The sequence below is a fragment of the Lactuca saligna genome, chromosome 1 (assembly GCF_052625555.1).
Source record: "Lactuca saligna cultivar CGN05327 chromosome 1, ASM5262555v1, whole genome shotgun sequence".
Taxonomy (NCBI): Eukaryota; Viridiplantae; Streptophyta; class Magnoliopsida; order Asterales; family Asteraceae; genus Lactuca; species Lactuca saligna.
This window is the reverse complement of record NC_136417.1, coordinates 29,514,041-29,537,005: the sequence shown is the minus strand read 5'-3', so window position 1 is coordinate 29,537,005 and position 22,965 is coordinate 29,514,041. Positions and strand designations below refer to the sequence as shown.

The following is a 22,965-nucleotide window of genomic DNA, read 5'->3' as shown; positions in this document are numbered from 1 at the left end:
GAGTATTACGTGAAGGAATGGCGGATGGTGGAGGGAAGAAGGGGCACCGTTTTTGGGTTGATTTGGTTGTTTGACCACTCGGACTCGGGTCGGGTGTGCTCGGGTTTAAAGAGCTATACCGGGTTTAAAGAGCTATACCGTTTTTGGGTTGATTTGGTTGTTTGACCACTCGCTAGGCTCGCTATCCATTGTGGAAAACCGCCCCCTAGCGCTCACTAGAGGTGTCGCTGCCTCCAACTTGTTGCAACCTTGGCAACAAGAGAAAGTATGAGAGGAAAGAGAAATTTGAAAAGAAAATAATGATTCTGATCGGTTCTTTTCTTTTTGTGTTTTTCTTCTTCCTTTTTTTTTAAATCAATGGATTTTCACTGGCTCTTTTTCATTTGATTTTTTTTTCTAAAATAAGTGTATATGAAGCTTAGATGGCAGATAAAATATGATATGAAAAGATGTTAAACATATTATAATTTCTTATAGCTTAAGCTTGAGCAAACAATCAGCAAATAAGATTATGTACTTTGGTCGTAAGAAAATCCATAATGATTAACCATTTTTAAGATTTTTATTTATAATCATATGTTAACATCTTGTTTTTGAGGCATAAATATCATATTATATTTATGTAAAACAAAAAAACAATAAATTATATATATATATATATATATATATATATATATATATATATATGTGATAAAATAAAATACTTATAAAATATTTAATAAATAAATTTATTCAATAAATAATAAAAACATAAAGCTTAAATATAATTAGGAAAGTCATGGAGTGTTGAGGGGTAAAGTGGAAGCATCACCCAATTTGTTTTATTTTATATTATACATTTTTTTATTTAAAAAAAAACTTATAATAATGATAAGGTTATTTATTTCTGATTTGTCCTAAACTTTTGAGGATATTTAATTATTCAAGACCGTCTTAAGGAAAGTAACAAACTATATATGAATGGTGAATTTTAATTATATAAAATACAATTTCAAAAAATAAACATACATTAAAGAAAACATTTTAATAGCTAAATATGATATCATTAATCTTTACAAAATTAGAGATGCTCTAATGAATTTGAAGAGACGTCTTTGAAAGTCAAAAAGAATTCTTGATCTCGAGTTTATTGGCAAGATGAAAAAAGAGAAAGAAATTGAGATAATTTTCTTTTTCTAAACCTTTGCCTAAGGTCGGTCGGTGTACCGTGTACCACACATTGAGGTATAGTGTGGTATGCAGTAAACACCGTCCCGAACCTCCAAACAAAAGTGTTGTGTACACATTGAGGTATAGTGTGGTATGCAGTAAACACCACACCGAACACCCAAACAAAAGTGTGGTGTACGTTTTGTGTGTTACAGTTTTACCACATGGGAAAAAAACCACATCATTCAATTGTAGTACTTTGTGCATAAAAATATGTATTGTGGTGGGTATGGTATGGCACTCAATAGTTTTATAGCATAGCAAAAGATGACGTGACAATAAAAAATATGGTAAGTGTGGTATGACACCCACCAGCCTAAATGTGAGAAATTTTTAATAGGGGAAATAAACACTGAGTCAAATTTTAGGTGTCAAAAGGTCGTCGTCTAAACTTTAACATATTTTGTATAATAAAGTTATAATCATGGTCGAAAAAATCTAGATTTTGATTTTTATATCTTATGAGAAGCCCAACGGTAAGGAATGACTCTTAATATAAGAGGTCATGAGTTCAAGTTTCAACGGAAACATAGATGATTAGAAATATGTTAATTAGTTTGTCGTTTAAAAAAAATCACAATCATCCTACAACCAATTCCAAAGTAAAATTTATATTGAAATTTTAAGTTCTCAGGATCATCAGAGTTTATCCCCGACCTTATCGCACCTCATTAACCTTTATTTTGATCGTTAAGTTTTAAGTGCACTTAAACACTATAAATTTGTCATTTATGCTCACAAAAGACAAACCCATGCACAAAGTCTAAGAAAACTATTCATCCAAATCAAATTCGTCCTGAGCATTGCACACCACAGGAAGGCTCACAAAGCAGCACAGCTAGATCCATTCATCTTGCATTAGATAGAGCACCGGGACACACATGTTAGTCCATTTGTGATCTTCTGTCATTACTCATTAGTTCTACATGATGACAATAATATATATTTTTTTTCGGTTAAGATGTTTTCTTTCTAATTCTTGCGGTTTTCATCCACTGGAATTATGTTACTGCTTAAGAACTTAAAGTTGATTCCAGTACCGATGTCTTAATCAACATAAAGTTATAAATGGACACTACACAAACACCACCTTTAACGCAAATTTAGAGACTAGTTCATTTTAGTAGGATCTTTAAAATCTGGAACCGATCTTACAATCACAATCTTGCAAAACGTTCTTTAAGTTTCCTTTAAATACGATTGTTTAAGTTTCCTCTTTTTCAACTTGAAAAATATTACATGTCTGATGCCTCTAAGTAGCTCTCACTGAGGAGTCTGATTTCTCAGCTAGATAGTGCTCAAGCATGTCATCTTCATCATCTGCAACCAATAAAGATAGTATTTTATTATTCCATTAGATGTGATCAAATGTAACTACAAGTCAAAAAAGAAAAAAAATAATAATAATAACCTTCAAAGTCATCCTCATCATCAAAATCAAAATCTTCATCTTCTTCTTCAGATCCATCTTCCATTGGTACTGCACCTTTCTGCCAAGAATAATAACCATTTAACCAATTTTCCTTTTTAGATTAAATCAGCACTGAAAACCTTACCACAGAAGAAGCTCTTCCACTTTCAAACCACTGTCTGCCTGAGAGTCTCTTTTCTTTGGGTGCTGAAAGTGCTGATTCTGGCATCAGCCTGGAAGTAGAAACAACAAGCTTATTTTTTAGATCATGAAAATTAAAAATAGAATGTATTTAAACTTCCAAGTGTTTGGAAATTGCATTAGAGAAGTAAGTTACTTGGCTCTTTGAAGGGCCAATTCTGCTTCAAATCTCTCTCTCCATGCCACAAATGTATCAATGGTCACAGGTTCTCCATGAGGCACAATTACCTATAAACCCCCAAATCCATTTTCATCAAATCAAACCTTAATAACAAATTCAATTTCAATTCATGACAATTGACATGCCTCATCCTTTTCTGAAACCTCCTCTTCATCATCATCATTGTCAGCATCTTGAGCATATAATTCAGAAAGCCAATCCTTAGCTGAGCTGACTAGAGTGTAGATCATAGACATTCCAAGATTCTCTGATGCCTGAATATATCTCCACAACAACAAAGCTTTCTTTAGGGTTTTGGGTCTCAACTGAGTTTTAATGCAAGTTGGAACATTGTAATATACTGATGAAAAACATAAGACGAAACAATTAAATGAAACATGATCTCTTTTACCTCTTGTTCAAGCTTTTCTTTCAATACTTTGAGATCCGAGGTGTGAATTCCTCTTATACTGATGAAAACCATAACAAGGGAGGATTAATTAATTAATTAATTACAACATAAAATGTGAATCTTAGAGTTCATCATAGAATATGAGCGTGCAAATTACATCATCATATAGCCAAATGAAACTAGTGCATGTTTTGAAATGCTATAGTAAATCACCTTTTCACATTTAACAGTGGTATTTCATCTGGATATTTTTCTGTATGTGAGAATATTAACCCCAACTGAACTGCAACAAAATTTAGCAAAAAACCAACATTATTAAGAAATTTAAGCCTCCTCAAGCTGTAATCTTTAACAACAAAATGACAGATAAAAACCTGGAGTGCTAAAAGATTCATCATTCTCATCATCCTGCAAAAAACAAAGCAACATACTCAATGCTAGTACAAGGTTTTCTGTGTAAATTAATGTGTTTAATTTGATTCCACATAATGTGTTCTTTATTTGTGAATTAGTGGTACTTACTATGAGATCTCATCATGAAAAAGAAGAAGGCTGACTAAATAATGTAATGAAATTGGTTACCTGTGGAGACAAAGTAATTTGGAAACATCGTTTTGAAGTGTTCAATCCACTTTCACTCGGGTGGATTTCTGGCAAATACATTAAAACAAAATGCTTGTCACGAGTTTGAATTTGGAAGTTAAATATAAGAAACCTAGAAAGACCAAAATGAATGTCAAGTATTATTTATAGTGCAAACCTTGAAACTCATCCATAAGAATGGCTTCTAAAGCTTCGATTTCCATCTCCTGCTCCTGCACATGGTCTGTTGTGAACAATTCAGTGAACAGGGATTTCATATCCTTTCCTTGTTAATCCAAAATTCATGCTGACAAACATTGGCCTTTTACACAGTTCAATTATGCAGTAAGGCTGCTTAAATATGATTATCCCACATTCCAAAATCCAAATGACTTGAATTCCTTAATATCATGATTCCATCACACTTAATCTATTCTACAGGCTCCTCTTAGATCTAATCGGACTACCCATTTCAACTATGAGCACGCCATGCACAAAATAAAGTTCCCACATTCCAAGTAATAACGTATTAAGCTGTAAGATAGCAAAAATATCCCCAAATCAACTCTACCTCGATTGGATTACAATCATATTCTATAGATACACCGATACGTATAAGCAATTACTAACCTAACTAAACTCTAGATAGAACTTATACTGTTTTCCAACACAAAGCATCAAATCTTCAACATAAATCGTATAGAGTTTCACAAAGATTCATCGATAATCGAATACCTGTCATTTCTGCGGTTGTGATGTCCCGATTATACTTTATCTTCCGAAATTCGTACAACGTGTCTTCCGATTCAGTCACGGCCACTCTCTCCGTCAATAGCTCTTTAAAAACCTAGGCCAGTAATCAAAAACACAGTACGACTTGGGTCTTGGGTTTTATTCGAGTGTTTTAGTACGTATTGTAGTTAGCGTAGGATCGCGTTATATCACCGTTACCGAGCCGTTTCCATCAACAGACAACGATAGAGTATCCGGGGGGCTTCGGATTTTGCTTTAAGGGTAAATTATGTCAGAAAGCGTGTTTAGTTTCTATTTTCAAAAATTAATTCGGATTTTTCTTCGTTTTGTTTAAACTTGCATGTTTCATCCCTCGTTAATTTAAATATGCACAATTCATCATTTTCTTAACATAAAATGACTACATTGCCCTTAGTGTTTTATTTTGTATTTATAAGAAAAACAAAAAAATAAATTTTAATCCTTCATTTTTACATTTATTAATAATTTATAAACAATTAAGCATGTCACCCCACCCCATTTACCTAGAAATACCCTAATTCTCCATTCATACTCTTTATATCGCCCTCACTTCCCCTTAAAATCAAAATCTGGTGACCTGAGATACAACCACCACCAGAACCTGCTTAACCATCGCCACTGACCACCACTTCACTTCCCTTCCTCGATTCATGTCAGAAATGTGGACTCAACCACCGACGGACTCAACTATGCAATTTCTTGAAATCAACCATCGTTGTTTTCGGATCAATAACTATCTCATTAGAAAAAGAATAAGAGCAACCCTCTTTGCAGCTCCGACATAACCCTCTTTGCAGCTCCGACATCGACTAAAGGGTACCTCGTGACTACTGCCGATTACCCCTGATCGATCCACCAAATCATCTGGCAACCACAAACAACATGGATTTCTGGGACCCAACTTGCGGCAGCCAAAACCTAGATCTCATTGTTGCCTTGGTTGTTTTTTACCAAACCCCCCATCTCCTTCTCCTTCGTTTTCTCCCCGTGATTGCACCTCATATCTGACTGTTAAGAAGAAACTGAACCAATATCTGACTGATTAGGCTTTAAATCATAAGAAATCGAATTTGCATTTTTTCCGTACGGGGTTTCTGTTGGATTAGTGTCTAAGTCCATAACTATTTTGGTATGTACTTGACCCGATGGTGCATGGTCCTTTTGGGTTGCCTTCACCAAAGCAACTTGATAGGATGAATTATGGAGAGTAAGGATTAAATATGATTTATTAATGTATTATGAGAATAATATATTAAAGGAGAAATCATATTGTTTAATTAATATTAGTCAAAAATTAATTGGTAATTAGTTTTGTGACTAAAAGAGATTAATTAAACTTAAGGGACTGGAATTGTAATTATAAGATAATTATAATTTGGGCCATGGATTGCCTTATATTAAGGGATGGACGAATTCTAATGGGAAACCCATAAGGAAATCGTCCATGGGCTTGATAAAAGGAGTCTATGGGTTGCTTAGGGCTTAAGCATCCAAATTAGGGTTTCCTTGTTAGATAACCCTAATAGCCCAACTATATAAAGACCCCTTAAGGCTCAAAAACGTGGCTAATGTTCTTGTAAGGGTTTACACACGTTTTTGGCAGCCTCTAACCTCTCTCCTCTTCATCCTCTTGCTTATGGTGTTTGTGAACCATTAGAGGAGTGACACTTGTGACTCTAAGCCTTCCAAAGTCAATACAAGGAGATTTGGGATTGTTATTGCTACATAACAATCAAGGTGTGATCTTAAACCTAATTACATATTAATAAATTGTTTTGCAAGAAATCATTAAACAAATCAAATATGGATAGTTATGTGATTAAATGTTAATTTAAAATTATTTGTTATTTGATCCTTGTTGTTATGAAAGGTTTCATATTTTCCCCTTTTGGTTTTATAGTTTAAATTTGAACCCAAAAGTTTTGGAGTTTTGAAATTTAAATAGTTAAAACCCTAATGTTTTGAAAAAGGTTTCAAAACTTGCCCTCAAGTTTTGGAATTTAAAAGTTGATTAAAGGTTTAATTAGAAATGTTAAATTCTAAAACCCTAGTAATGTTTTGAAAAGTTCAAATCACACCCTTATGGTTTTATTAATTAATTAAGAAGTATAATTAAAAGAGATTTAATAAATCCATAAAAGTCTAGGTTAACTTTTTAATTGAATTAAAAGTGTAATTGTTAAAGTTAACCATATAGTAATTTAAAAGTATAAAATACACCCTATACTATATATAACATTAAAAGTCTAACATTATATATATGTATGAGTAAAAGTCAGTCTTACCGTTAGTAGGCCTCATTCAAGAAGCTGGTCTATAAGGGGTGTTTAAGGAAATTGCCTATAAAATGGCGATTGAATGGGTATCCACTCTTACCCACCGCACTCTTGACTAGTGGAGGGTCGTTAGCCGAACGGGTAGGATAGGACGAAACCTTCCATTATAAGTATAATGAAATACAAAGTAACTAAATGTTTTTCAAATTCCCAATCTTAGTTACTTAGGCAAAAGTGAATTGATGCAATTCCATGAAATTACACTTTGTGCCCTTGCGAAGACGTTAGTGGAGCGTGTGTGGTTTACCGGCACACTAAATGGTTCTAAGCAAAGGTAGCAAAGGGTGACTCAATGTTTGTCATAGTTCGGTGGAGCGTGTGTGGTTTACCGGCACATCGAATAGGTGATTGTAACATGTGAGGGCACCATGTAGTTTGCATGGTTATTCACACCCGCTTTGTGATCCCCGGCATCCCAGTCGCAAACTAGAGGGGCATATCGAGATTTAAACATGCCATTGAAATGTTCAATGAATCTCAAAGGATCTAGGAGTTTTCATAGATTTAAAACTTAAATTTCTTTTTTGTTTTTCATGGTGGAAACTAGTGAATCGTCATTCACTTACCTTCAAATGTTCTGCAATTTGGGTTACGGCATCCCTCTCCCGAGTTGTAGAATATTGTGTTGGGTCCTAGCCTTGGAATTCATTTGGGTGATTTACCAAGGACTCAATCAATCAACTAACTTGAATTCGTTTTTCTCCCGATGTCAAAGTTCGACAACTATGGTCTTCTCAAATCCCGTGGAACAAGCATTCCACATGAAGATGATATTCCACGATTCGATCGAGGAACAAGAAATCATGCTTCACTTCCTTCTCCTCCTCCAATTATTCTCCCTAACCCACAAGTTCAAAGGCTTGAAAAGTTCAAGATCACTCAAGCCCTTTTGGCAAGTGAACATAGAGAAGGAAAGTCGGTGTGTGCATACGTCCTAGGGATGAAGTCACACTGTTGGGATCCGTTGTCTGTGAGGAAATGGCTGTTGATTGGGTTCTTCAATCACTTCCTAACTCATATAGTGAGTTCGTAAGAGAGTACTATATGGTGAACCGCAACGTGACCCTTAATAAATCTCACCTATATGCTTATTGCTGCTGAATCAGCAATGGTTTGGCGCAATAAAAAAGCAAAGTTGATTGGTGAATCTACCTTCGAGACCTCTATGGATATAGACAATGGTAATGAAAGACATGCAATGATCGAAAAGTTTGATCATAAGAGAAAGGCAATGTCTGAGGTAGTTCCATGTGTTGTTCCAAAAGAGTCAATTTGCTTTTATTGCCAAGAGAAGTGGCATTGGAGACAAAGTTGCCCTATTTACCTAAGAGATCTAAGAGATGGGAGAGTCAAAAGTATGACTACGCTTTAGGTAAGAATCCACTATCTAACTCCATTAAGTTCCTATTCATTGATTCTTAATACATGATGTGATAAGATTGCATTTGAATGTTTTGAAGGATCGGTGAAAAGAAAGGAAGCTTGATAAGAGAGCAAGATGAATCTAATCACAAGAGATGGATCTCGATCGCATGGACTTGAAGATTGGATTTTGAGCTTAGATAGTTATGATAGAGTTGTTAGAAATTTTCTTTTTACATAGTTTTTCAATGAGTTGCATTGTAAGGACAAATTTTTTCGCAATAAAATAAATTTTTGATTTTAAATTTTATTTATTTATCCTTACAATGGCGTGTATAAAAATGAAAAATTGATGTTCACATATTTCTACAACGAATGGATATGATTCTTAGTTATGTTATTTATGGAAATGTCGAGAATTTACCAAATAGGGAGAGTTTCTCATCGCCTAAAGTTTCAATTGGACTGAAATTTGGAATCATGCAGCTTGGTTGCATGATGAATGAGAAATTTCATATTTGGAAATTAGACAAATTCGTTGACAAAGTGTCAAGTGAAGGATTAGGAGATCGAGTACACAAAGTTGTGTGTTGATCAAGTTCACCATAAGAGTAACAAATATATTCGTCATGATTTACTAAAGGCTTAGTAAATATGATTACACTTACAAGATTAAGTGTAATTTTGAATTGATTAAAGGGTTTAGATCAATAGCAAAACGAATAAGAAGAATCAAGTAGGCAGAAAGATAAAAGTTTCCCCATTCTAAGAAGAAGGGAGAGTAGCTTTTATGCTTTATGATAGATCTTAATGATTAAGAACCATATCTCAATTGATCCTCTAAGTGAGTCTTGGTACAATTGTATGTCCAAGAAGAGGAATCAAAGATTGAAGAAATGGTTAAATCAAGAAGTCAATCATACTTCGTTCCAATAACAAGTCTTAAAGTTAAGATTGTGACAATGAGTGAAAAGTATTAAGAAGGTTTATAACATTCATCAAATGTGGAAAGTTGTGATGTCTTGGATAAGACAAAGGCCAACTAGGACCAATTTATGAAGTGTTTTTTATAATAGCTACACTAACTCTTGAATATTTGTTTTGTCAACAAATGTTTATTGACAAGAGAATCTTATATGTCAAGGAGTCAGTGGGAGTCTTAATAGTCTTGAAAAGTTTCAAGAAAAAATCAAATAAACCTTATCGATCATCACTAGCACACGAGTTGAGGTTTACAACCTATCGTGAAGACATTATTTTGTTTCTGTGCCAATCCAATCGAGTTAATTATGCATGTGAGTTCTATGAGTCCTCATTTGAACGCATAAAAGGCAAAGCACCTTAATCAATGAAAGGTACATTGATAGGAAAGGGTGAGCTGCTTAACTACTTGGAAAACGTAGTGGGCAGTTGTGCTACCATAAGGCAAGAAATCAAGATTAAGAAAGTTCGATCCATATGAGTTTGAATTTGTCGTAAACTTTGGTTTTTAACAAATTCACATGGATAGGAACACATACACTGTTTAAATCTAAGTGTCATAAGATTTCCTCCTTCATGAAAATGATTGTGAGAAAATGCTTTCACTAAGAAAGATTTTAAAAGATAGTGATTGTAAAATTGCATTCTCGAATTCGATCATGGTTACGGCATCCCTTTCCATAATTTGAATTGTGAGGTTTGGCAATTAGTCTTAATTGTTTAGACACACATATGAACTATCGAAGGCAAAGGTGTATAAGTTCAAGAAGTCTTGATAAAAGATTATCAAAGCACTAAGTATTAGAAACATGAACTTAAGAAATTTAATAAGTATTGTTTTTCTGAAAGTTAAGATGTTTATGAATACATGTCGAAGCTAGTGGGAGCATAAGTGTTATGTTTTATAATAATCATCATGATAGTGGGAGCATAAATGTTATGATTGTATGATTATTAAGGCACGTATTGCATAGTTGGCAATATTAATTATAGAAAACAAGAGTCATACTTTGCAAAGTTGTAAGAGTTGAATGGTTGTTTTGCTATAATTAAGGGAGAGAATATTATGCTTCATTTCAAATCTAAAGGATTAGGTTGTGGAATGTTAATAAATTTAGTCAAAGGTGCATAGTGTGTTCTTAAAATTTCGATTATGATTACGGCATTCCTCTTCACAATTCGAATTTTGAGAACATAGCAAATAAAACATTATGCGTCGTGTCCCATACGCTTCAAGTATAGGATCGATTGCAAATGATTTAATGTTTTACCATTCTAAAATTTTCCAAATGTCTTGCGCATTTAGAGGGAAAAGGGACTAGAATCGGTTTTGACTAAAATAATTAAACAACTATCAAAGGACAATCCAAAGTTCGATGAGGATTGGTCGCTTGTGAGTAGTTGGAAGTATAGTATTGGAAATTATGGAAATGTTTCCATATTGGATGGACAATATCGACATCATTACGAATAGATAAGATTCTATTAAGAAATGAGTTGTCATATGGAAAATATGGAAGCGTGTCCATATTAGGAAGTAAATATTGAAAATCTATGTCTAGATTATAAACTTTTATGCAAAAGGATGTTCAAAGGAATGTACTTTGAGTGAGAGACATCATATCTAAGGAATTGACTTGTAACAATCTCCGATAGAGGACTTTGTAATATCATTGGCAATAGTCTTTGAGACTTTGGTGCAGTGACATTACAAAAGGATCGTTGCATAAAGTGTTAGAATCTAGTATATTCTATAAGTAACAAGAATTTGATATTCTTACACTTAAGAAAATGGATTTGGAGTTGTAAAATGAGAATGATTGGAAATGTGTTCAATTTGTCTATTTCACAAAAGTAAGAATCATAGGTAAACATTGTGTGCATGCTAGGAGCATGGGACAAGTGTTGGAATTCAAGTAAGAAGTTGATTACCCGAAACGAAAAATAATGAGTAATCGATATGGTGATAAATAAAACGTGTTTTGTTTATACTCAAAGGTTTGAGGCCATATGGGATTAGTATTATTTTTGTGTTTCACCTTGCATGTTTTGACTTCCAGAATAATTGAGTTTATTAAGAATAATCGAATTATTCAAACGGGCCACAGTCGTTCATATGTTGGAAGTATATATGAATGAAGACTGTCATGAATTGGTGTGTGGATTGTCTAGAAAAGTATTAGACATAAGCAAATGTTTGCTGCAACGTTCATGAGTGCTTATGAATATGATTTGAGCATTGGATTAAACCCACGCTCACTTGGATCACTATCTCGAGTGATTAGTGAGACGATAACATCTTATATTCTTGAAACCGAGATGTGTGAGTTGTATCTTGCTAATCGGTTGCACATTGATAATATGTAAACGCACTGGTAACTTGGTGTTATACAACATATTGTTGTGTGTGATTTGGTTAGTGAGTGCAAGCAAGCATTGTATCAAAGTTTATCCGTTCCTTTTATCCAAGGTAGGATAGAAGCGATATCTTTGGGCCCCTCGATGGTTTAGTGATGACATACGTAAATGCTCGGCCGAGCTAGGGCTAATTTGATTTGTTCAATTAGTCTGTCGTCATAAATCGGAAATCGAGATATAGTACAAAGAGAATGATTTGAAATCATATCTCATACGATATCAAGAATGGAGGAATATATGATCCCTTATCTAAGGACACGCGTATCTGATATGATAAGAGTTGACAGCGACTTTGGAAAGCTACGATTGCAGATCAGGATCTGAAGTCATACGCAGAATAGTTGTTAGACTTATCCAAGTGGGAGACTGTTGGATTAGTGTCTAAGTCCATAACTATTTTGGTATGTACTTGACCCGATGGTGCATGGTCCTTTTGGGTTGCCTTCACCAAAGCAACTTGATAGGATGAATTATGGAGAGTAAGGATTAAATATGATTTATTAATGTATTATGAGAATAATATATTAAAGGAGAAATCATATTGTTTAATTAATATTAGTCAAAAATTAATTGGTAATTAGTTTTGTGACTAAAAGAGATTAATTAAACTTAAGGGACTGGAATTGTAATTATAAGATAATTATAATTTGGGCCATGGATTGCCTTATATTAAGGGATGGACGAATTCTAATGGGAAACCCATAAGGAAATCGTCCATGGGCTTGATAAAAGGAGTCTATGGGTTGTTTAGGGCTTAAGCATCCAAATTAGGGTTTCCTTGTTAGATAACCCTAATAGCCCAACTATATAAAGACCCCTTAAGGCTCAAAAACGTGGCTAATGTTCTTGTAAGGGTTTACACACGTTTCTGGCAGCCTCTAACCTCTCTCCTCTTCATCCTCTTGCTTATGGTGTTTGTGAACCATTAGAGGAGTGACACTTGTGACTCTAAGCCTTCCAAAGTCAATACAAGGAGATTTGGGATTGTTATTGCTACATAACAATCAAGGTATGATCTTAAACCTAATTACATATTAATATGATTACTTGTATGCTAGAATTAGGGTTTATAGTCTTGGATTCAAAGCATGTACAATAGAGAAACCTAGATCCAAGCATTAGGGTTTGTATGAGCACATAGGATGTCTTATGACCAAAACCCATCAGTTTCTTCTTCATATTCATACGAAGATATAAACCACATTTGTATGTATGTATGTGTGTTAGTTTATGTAAGTATTGATTTATGAATTTGATGTCGTGAATGGGTTTTTGGATATGATTTTTTAGATAGTTTTGATGTCTTGAATGGATTTTTGGGTTAGCATTTTCTTTTTTGGATTAGAACATGGATTGCATGTGTTTTCTCCGATAACAGAGGTAGCAGTAGCAGTCACCGGAGGTTAATGGTGGTTGTGACCGGAGGCTAAGGGTGATGGTAGTTTGAAGTAATTTTACAATGGTTGAATAAAATGGTCCACATATTTAATAAATAATATTTTTAATGGTTTGGTAATTAATAGTTAATTAATAAATCAAAAATAAATAAATAAATAAATAAGGGTAAAACGGTGTTTTTATGTCCAGAGTGATGAAATATGCAAGTTTTAAACAAACGACGGACGGTCCGAGTTAATTTTTGAAAATAGAGAATAAACATGCTTTTTGGTATATGCACGAGGGACGAATGGTGTAATTTACCCTTTGCTTAACTTAAAAAGTATTTTGATAAAAGTTATTATTATTATTATTATTATTATTATATATATATATATATATATATATAGAGAGAGAGAGAGAGAGAGAAGGGGGGGGGGGGGTAGGTTCCATTAAATAAAAATAAAATAGTGATCTTGTGATTCAACCTCAGTCATATATTTCACATCTGTCACTCTAACCCTCCGGCATATCAGCGCGATAACCGACAAGGAATCGTGCGTCATGTGAAACATAGGTCATCGTCGTTTGTATGTTATAATCATAAATGAGTATGGGCATGTTTGGCACGGAACTTTTGAAAGCGCTTAATAGCTTGTAGCTTCTAGCATTTGACAAAACGCTCTGTTTTAAATAGAAAACCTTGTTTGGCACTACAAGCTTCTAGCGTTTAAATTAAACAAAACTTTCCAAATCCAAATGTTACTTCATGTAGCTTTTAACAAAACATTGCCAGCTAGAAGCTACCCGCTACAAGCTACTTCTACCAGTTATTTTTGCCAAACACGTTGTATATAACGTCGTCCGTTCATTTCTCCTCGGTGACCACCACAACCGTTACCGCTACCACAACCTCTAACACCAAATGACCCCACCATTATCACCTTCGTTACTTATATCACAAACTGTCATAATATCATAATCATTTATAATTACTCAATCTATGAACAAACATATATGTATAATCATTTATGATTAGGCATATACGTATAAACATGCATAATCATATAGATTATACCTCACTGTCATATAATTAGGGATGAGTAAAAGGACCGAGCCGGCCGGAACCAGCCCGAATCGACCCGACCCGGGAACCGACTTCGGCCAAAATCATGAACCAAACCGCCCCGGTGGTTCTACCGGTTCCCGGTTCCTACCGGTTCTTGTTGTGTCTTCAAATATTGGAACCGTTCCTCGAAAAATAACATCATACGGTTCCAGTTTTTGCCGGTTCTACCGGTTTTTTCTAGTTCTACTGGTTTCGATTATATCGGTTCCGGTTCCTACCAGTTCCCGGTTCCAAATATCCACAAAAATAACGTCCCGGTCTCGACCCGACCGGTTCCATCGGGTTCCGATTCCGATGCCGGTACCGGTTCTGGCCGGCTCCCCGGTTCATATGTTCATCCCTACATATAATCGTTTATGATTAGGCATACTCTGATGTTGTCGGTACCCTGGAGCGTTAGAGCGGCAAATGAGAAATATGTGGCTGAGGTTGAATCTCAATATCTATACTTTTTTTATAATCTCAAGTGAACCGTCCCATATGTATATATATATATATATATATATATATATATATATATATATATATATATATATATATAATTACTTGAGAGGGTAAGGTACTTTTGCCTTTGATCACATTTGGTCACTAAACTTTATTTTGTGTTTTATTAACCCTTTAACTTGTTGAATTGTATTAATGTTCCCCTTATTACCGGTTTTAGCCGGTTTCAAAGGATTTATCGATCATACGTGTACTTTTTAGATTACGTGGCGAATGAGGTGGCATATAGGCCCCAATTTTTCTCCCCCCTCTCGTTAAACTTTACCTCGAAGTCTCGTTTGGTCCTTAAACTCGATTAGTGCATAAAATTCTCCATCGACCATTCATCTCCTTCAATCGTTCTGTAGAATGACATCATCACCAAATCTCACTCGATCATAACTTCATTGTAGTGGATTTCTACAACAATGGTCAGATTGCACCCAAGCCTTTAGTCTACTTTGATCCTGACAGAGCATCAGTGCGAGATGTTGACTTCAGTGCATTTGGGTATGAGTGGTTCATGGAATTCCTTCACAAGCTCACCAGAACGACAACCAAATACATCTATTTATGTCTTCCACAAGAGTCTTTAGGTCAGGGAAATCATACACTGGTGAATGAGGTTGATTACAAGGAATTTTTGGATTTGGCATATGCTAATGACAAGAGAATAAATGTATATGTGGGTCACCATAGTGAAAATATCTCCAACTGGATTGAGGTTGGGATAAGTGAAAGTGAAAATAAAGACCTATATGAAGATGAAGATTCATATATTGTTGATCATGAAGAAGATGATGCTACCTATCCATTTCCAGCAAAAAAAATTGCACATGATAGATTTTTAAACATCCTTTGTGAACCTACGGAGAGTGAAGATCAAGATGATAAATATGTTCCACCCTAGTACCATGTGTATGATGAGAGACAGCCATGGGATCAGATGAAACCAATGATAACCCTAATGAGCTTAAACATATGTTAAGCAGCTATGCAGTTGTTAATGGGTATGATCTATGGTTTGAAAAAAAAAGAATGAATTTGATAGATTGTTATTGAAATGTTGCAAAAGAATAAGTCACCATCTTGCCCCTTCAGATTATGGGCCTCTTGGATAGGTAAAGAAAAGACTTTTCAGATCAAATCTCTAGTGAGTGAGCATAATTATTGTAGGGTGTTTAAGTTTGGGTCAATAGTAACTTACAGATGGATAGTCAAACATTTTATGAGTCAAATTACAGAGAACCCAAAAATAAGTGCAAGGTAGATGAAAGCTAAAGTGTCAACAACATTAAACATAAATGTGAGTGTGGGACAATTAAGAAATGCAAAGAAAATTGCATTACAAGAGATTGAAGGAAGTATGATTGAACATTATGGGATATTGTGGTCATATGATGAGGAAAATATCAGGTCAAATATTGGGTCTACTGTGAGGTTGGATATAGACATCATGCTAGATTCCACAACTTTGTTTTCCAAGTTTTGTGTGTGTTTCAAAGTTGTAAGGGATGGTTGGTTAGAAAGGTGCAGGCATGTAATTGGGCTTGATGGTTGCTTTTTAAATGGTATAGTTAGAGGAGAAGTTCTTCCAACTGTTAGGAGAGATGCAAACAACCACATCTTCCCTATAGCATGGGTTGTGGTCTGTGTTGAGGATAAAGAAACATAGAAGTGGTTCATAGATTTTATTATGTATAACATTAATGGTGGTCTTGGTGAAGGCATTACCCTTTCTTTCCGATGGACACAAGGTTAGTACTATGTCCTTTTTATGCTTCGTTTTTGTGCTTTTTTCACTCATAATGATGTTGTGATTTGTAGGGGTTATTACGAGCGGTTAAGGAAAGATGTTCAGAAGCTGAACATAGACAATGTGCCAGACACATTGTGAACAATTTTAGTAAAGGTTTACTGGTCAAGAATACATGAAGTTATTTTTGAGGGCTGTAAGGGCTAGTACGGTGGAGAAGTTCAGAGGGGTAATGGAGAAGATCAAATCTATTGATACTCATGCTTATGATTACCTTATAAACAGAGATCATACTACCTATTCTACGGCATTCTTTCAAGAGGGAAGATATTGTAATGCAATGGATAATGGGGTCATTAAGAGTTTCAATTCTGCTATTAGGCATGCTAGAAGGAGACCTCTCATCATTATGCTAGAAGATATTACGTTATTTGTGATGGAAAGGTTGTACACTCAAAGAGTTGAAGGAATGGAATGGGATTTTGATATATGTCCAACTATTAGGAAGCATATATAAGAGTTGAAGGTTAAATAAAGGTAAGTTTTTTAGTTTAATATGCATAAGTTAGTTATGGAGATGTGTTATTGATTAGTAGTTTTGTTCCTTAAACTGATTGTGGGGAGTTACTCATTGTGGTTATCAAATCTATTGGGTTAGTTTCACTGATGTTTCATATGGAGTGGATCTAATTGCAAAGAAGTGTGTATATAGAATATGGCAACTTATAGGGATATCACGTTTACATGGAGTGGCAACAATCTCTTACCAAAATCGGGATATAGAGACATATGTGTCCCAATCCTACACTACTGAGGCTTACCTAAAGTGTTACAAATACAACATTAATCCTCTCAATAGTAGTGATATGTGGCCAAATGTTCCATACCACAAGTGTAATACTCGATTTTAAATTTGCTTCTTTATTTGGGGCAGCGACCCAATCTCCAATGGTCATGAGGCTTAGGGCCTTGGGGAAGGAATAATTTGGTCCTTCTCATGTGTGGGCATTATGGTTTAAGTGATCCAAGTGTTCGATTGTGTCTTTAGAGGTCAAGGGTATAATCGTAATTTGATAATTCAATCTTTTATGAATTTTGAATTTAATTTTGGTTGGTTTTCAGACTAAATATTTTTTATATAAGTGTAGGGCTTCTCATTACCTTTTCGTTGATATAAAGAACGTCAAAAACGGATAAAGGATGCAAAAGTTATGACCATTTGAAGTTAGAGGGGTGTTGGGTCAAAACGGGTGCGGATACACTTATGAACGCCCTGTATTCCCTAAGGAAACGCACTGCGCTCATCAAGTTAGATGGAAACCCTAATTTAGGGTCTTGGACCCTATTTAAACACCTTAAATCACCTCTGACCCTCATTTCCTTCAGCCTCCATCATTTCTAATCCTAAGAACGAAACCCTGGCCTCCATTCAAGTGATTTATGTGTGTTTTTAGTGCTTAAGGAAGAAGACGGAACTTCTTGAAGAGTCATTGCTTGACTTGGAGCTTTTCGACCCAGACTTTGTGCACATAGATCTATCTTATGGAGGTATAAAATCTAAAACTTGATAACTCTTTCATGTAGATCTAGCTAACTAGTATTTTGTTATGAATTTGGTCTCTTTGATGTGGTTCTTGTGAGTAGAAGTTACTCCAAAACCTTTGAGCTTCATATTTGGTCCTTGTTGAGGTTATGGAGTCATCAAGTTTGGATCTTGATGGGTAAAAACCTTCCATGCATGATTTAGTAGTCATTTGATGAAGTTTAGGGACTTAGGGTTTTTAATTGGTTCCCATTGAGTTATGTTAAGTCATAAAGTTGGAAACTTTATGACTTAAGAAGTCCCTTGAAATTAGATCTGGAAGTTTGGATTGAGGTCTTAAGGTATTAAGAAGTTTTTAAGACATTTCAAAGTGATTTTGACCTTTGGAGTTCATCTTTGGTGTTGGGCTTTATTAAGCCATGCAAAGGCTTAAAGCCTTCGACTTCATAGATTAAGTCACTAATATGAAGCTATTATGAGGATTTGGATGTTGGACTTAAGGTATTAAGATGTTGGTGTGATTTTTGGTCAGTGGTCGAGAACGCATTGCGTTCATCTCGGGAACGCGGCGCATTCAGTCAAGGGGTCCCGATATGTGGTTTGGCAATGAACGCCCTGCGCTCCATCAGGGAATGCAACACGTTCGGTTCATCTGTAGGGTTTTTGGGCTTTTGGCCATGGGCTTGTTTTGGGTATGTTTCGTTTTGGACTTGCTGTTTGAGCCTCTGGGCCATCTGAGATTTATTATTGGATAAAGAAGTATTGGGCTTTAGGATAAGGCCCATACGGATTGGACCCAAATTGGAAAATTGGGCCATTAGTGGGCTTATGGATCTTATAGTTTTGGGACGTTACAAGCTGGTATCAGAGCCTTGGTTTAAGGGATTCGTGCATACTCTCGGTGTGCCTGAACTCAAACTGAGGGTTTGGTGAAAAAATTTATAAAATAAACACATGAGTAAAAAGAAATTTCTAAACAAAAAAAGGGGTGTGATGCATGCAATCGTCCATGCTCAAGTAAGTGGTTCCCAAAATACCAATACATGTTTAATATGTTATATGATATGATTATGTGAATTACATGCTAGATTAGGGTTAAGGATCTGCTCAATATTATATGTTAGGAAAGATGCCTTTATATGCCTGATTGTATGAGCTTTATAATTGCATGCTAGTATGGTTTTCATATCAGTGGATAAAATGGCTTGATTAGTGTATGTTGGTTAGATTTTCCATTGCCCGAATGTTGCTTGCTTTGTACTTTGTGGGATTCTTAGTGATGTGGATCAACTACTAAGTGAATATGTTAAGTCATATTCGACACATGTTAAATAATCTAAAAGTGATGGATTGGACCCTATTGTGAAACTCTCGTTTGAGTCCAACCGTTATAGGGTTGAGTCTTTTACTCGAAGGATTATCTTATCTCTGTTGCATGTCACTGTATTCATGACATAGTTTGTCAACATTTGTGAGAGTCTTTCAGCAGTTGAGGGTAGGGTGTGGTCGGGAACCTAAGAGAGCCTAGGATATGATTCAGTGGGTTTAGTGGTGCGGGTTAAGTGAGTTTTGGTGCATTGGTTTGAGGAGGTGACTTAGAGGATTTGGGAGGATTATTGAGGAAAGTATAGATATGTCTGGAAGGTAGTATTGGGCCCATACTACTGAAAGCACATGATCCACACTCGAATCGGTGAAAGTATTGGAGAACCTAAGAAGCGTATGAAAAGGAGGATTCTTGGGTATGTTTTGATCATTGGCATGTTGTATTTCAGTTGGTGATGAGCACTTAGGGAAGTGGTTCAGGTTCCGGTTCTGATTCTAGTTCGGGTTCCGGCTTGGGTGTAAGTATTGAACCGATTAGCGAGAAGTTGCGGGAGTGAATCTCATTAGAGATTTTTCACAATATTTTGGAGATCTTGGATGAGCGCTTAGGGGCGTTCCGTGCAGAGGTTATGGCTATCATTGGAGCTCGCACTCTTTCTTTCCGGGATAGGGCTTAATTGGTATCACAATATACAACAGATGAGGAAAAGCAGAAGGCGAGGTATCATGATATGTTGCGGGATGATACTAGGGAGTTTGTGAGTATTTCAGGGTGCGAGACCCTAAATGATATGGTTTCTAGAGCCCGAGAGTGGGAGATCGATTTAGAGCACCTTAGGAAGAGGGGATCAGATCAGGTATATGCAGTGGAGGGTCCCGGGAAGAGATCCAAGACTTCTGATCAACATTTGAGAGGCCATCAGGGTCGGGGTCAGTGCAGCAAGTTTGGGAAAATGCATGATGGAGTTTGTCGTTCCAGGGGTTTGGGCTGCTACAAGTGTGGCAAGGTTGGTCACGTCAGCAAGGATTGTCCTCAAGGTTGAAGATGGGTTGTAAACAAGCTTTGAATCTGGTTGAAGATGGAATCTATAGGTTTGGTGCTGTTTGATCGAATATGCATGTATAATCGGAATCCGCAGCTGTGGCGGTTGACGACAATAGTGGTGGTGTCGGTCAACGACAATGGTAGTGGTGGTGTTGAATGATAGTGTTGGTAGTGGTGTTAGTGGGGATAGTTTTTTCTTCTAATAAGGAAATTATAAATATATAATAAATAAATGAAAACATAATTAAAAGAGGGTGTTATAGTTTGTTCATGTATGCCATGGATGAAAAACAAAACGAAAACAAACTATAGGGACGGTCTGAGTGCAAAACAAAAGATAAGGATCAATCATGAAATTTTTACAAACCACAATGACGATTTCAATAATTTGTTCTTTTTTCTTTTTAAGCATAGCCATGAGCCTTTTTGTAACACCCAAGGTTTCGAAGACCAAGAAAGGAAAGAAAACCCTAAGTTTAGGGGTCGACTCGGCGAGTCTAAGGAGGGACTCGGCGAGTCCGAGCGGGATCCGGGTCGGGGAGTAAGTGACCGACTCGGCGAGTCGACCAGGGTGACTCGGCGAGTCTGGTCTGTGCGTGGAAAACCCTAAATTCGGGACTTGGGGCCTATATAAATGTCTTAATCTTCTTCCCAGGGTTCCTTACTGGCTCTTTAGCCCTGGATATCAAACCCTAGCCGTCATATCTCCTAGTTGAGCCTTGGAAGGTGCTTTAAAGCTTGGAAAAGGAAGAAGGAACTTGGAGGAGCAAGAAGGAGCTATAGACCTGGGATTGTGAGTTCATTTTGAGCACTTGGAGGTAATAAACTAGTTCCTGGACCCTTTTTGCACCTAGATCTATGTGTGGTTGTTGGGGCTCTTTTGCCATAATGTTATTATTTTGGGTTAGAAGCCGGATCTGGAGTTGCTACTTCAGATTCAAGTGTTTTAGGGCCTGGAGAAGCATAAAGTATCAGTCATTGTGTTGATTTTGAAGTCCCTTGGCCTTACACCCTAGTTAATGGCGTATCTTGCCTAGATCTCCTTCTCTACACGTAAAGTTTGCAACTTTACGTAAGGAATAGACCTTAAAAGAGTGGATCTACATTTTGGAGTCCATGCATGACTCAAAGGTCCTCTGCATGTATGTAGAACCGTATGGACTCGGCGAGTCCTTCGAGTGGACTCGGCGAGTAGCTTGAAGATGAGGAGGAACTCGACGAGTAGGATGAACAACTCGTCGAGTCGGATGAAGTTAGGCATGGACTCGGCAAGTTGGATGAGCAACTCGGCGAGTTGGTTGAAGATTGTCTAGGACTCGGCGAGTCTGTTCTTGGACTCGGCGAGTCAGATCGCGAAAACCCTGAACCCTTCGAGTCGAGGCCCGAATCAGTGAGTCGGGTGGTGACTTAGCGAGTTGGACAGGACAGGACTTGGAACTGGTTGGACTCGGCGAGTCATGGACTGACTCGGCGAGTCGGGTCGCGAATAAGAAAGACCCTAAGCTTATGAACTCGGCGAGTCTTTAGGAAGACTCGGCGAGTAGGGTTGACCTGGAAGGTTGACTTTGACCAGAGTTAACTTAGTTGACTGTCAGACTAAGTGTTATATGTATATTGATAGCTCGGAGAGCTGGAGGAGCAGCGGATCAGGGGATTGTCGAGTAGCAGCCAGAGATTTATCAGTAGGGCTCAGCAGTTCAGGTGAGTTACCTTCCAGTAGTGGTGGGCCTAAGGCCACAATGCCGGCCCACCAGTAGGGGACGTATGATAGATGATTGTCTTTGTGATATCATCTAGGTTTGCTATTACCTGTTATGTTATATGCTCTCATGATACGTTATATGCAATAGTAGTAGAGTTCGGTTGTTAGGACCGCAGGGTAGTCAGACACCCTAGAAACATCTGACTGTATGTGATGGTATGCTTGTATGTTGGCCTGTTATGTTATGCGATAGAGGTAGCGGGAGGGGACCAGTCCCCGAGGATCGGTTGTTAGGACCGATGGGTAGTCAGCACCCCAGAATGGCTTGACATGGGTAGTCAGCACCCCAGAATGGCTTGACACGGGTAGGACGGCACCCCAGAATGGCCGTATGGGTAGGTCGGCACCCCAGAATGGCCGTACCAGGTAGTCAGGCACCCCAGAATAGCCTGGCAGTATTTATGTTATGTGTTTGTATGGTATGTGGTACGTTGGGGGAACTCACTAAGCTTTGTGCTTACGTTTACAGTTTTGTTTTCAGGTACCTCTGCACCGAAGGGGAAGGAGCCGGCGCGGTAGCGGCACGTCATGCACACACTCTGTCTTCCGCATTTACGAGAGTCACTGGGATTGTACTCTGATATTTTGATGGGATGTATGGTTTGACCTTTTAAAACATGGTAGCGATGTGTTATGGTGTGATCAACAATGTTTTTATTTATTAATGTTTTCTAAAGTAATATTTTAAAATGAAATAT

At 36.6% G+C, this 22,965-nt stretch overlaps 1 protein-coding gene across 1 annotated transcript; it reads right to left on the bottom strand.

Moving 5' to 3' along the window:
* Positions 1-2,300: 2,300 nt before the first annotated feature.
* Positions 2,301-4,847, bottom strand: LOC145030492 (Ubiquitin-conjugating enzyme family protein). Its single transcript, XM_078978853.1, has 11 exons — positions 4,711-4,847; positions 4,154-4,219; positions 3,976-4,043; positions 3,768-3,801; positions 3,607-3,676; positions 3,394-3,451; positions 3,128-3,256; positions 2,958-3,049; positions 2,766-2,853; positions 2,621-2,699; positions 2,301-2,529 (listed from the first exon to the last, which is right to left on the bottom strand). The coding sequence occupies exons 1-11, from the start codon at positions 4,715-4,717 to the stop codon at positions 2,462-2,464; spliced, it is 759 nt and encodes a 252-aa protein (XP_078834979.1). The 5' UTR covers positions 4,718-4,847; the 3' UTR covers positions 2,301-2,461.
* Between the last annotated feature and the right edge of the window lie 18,118 nt (positions 4,848-22,965).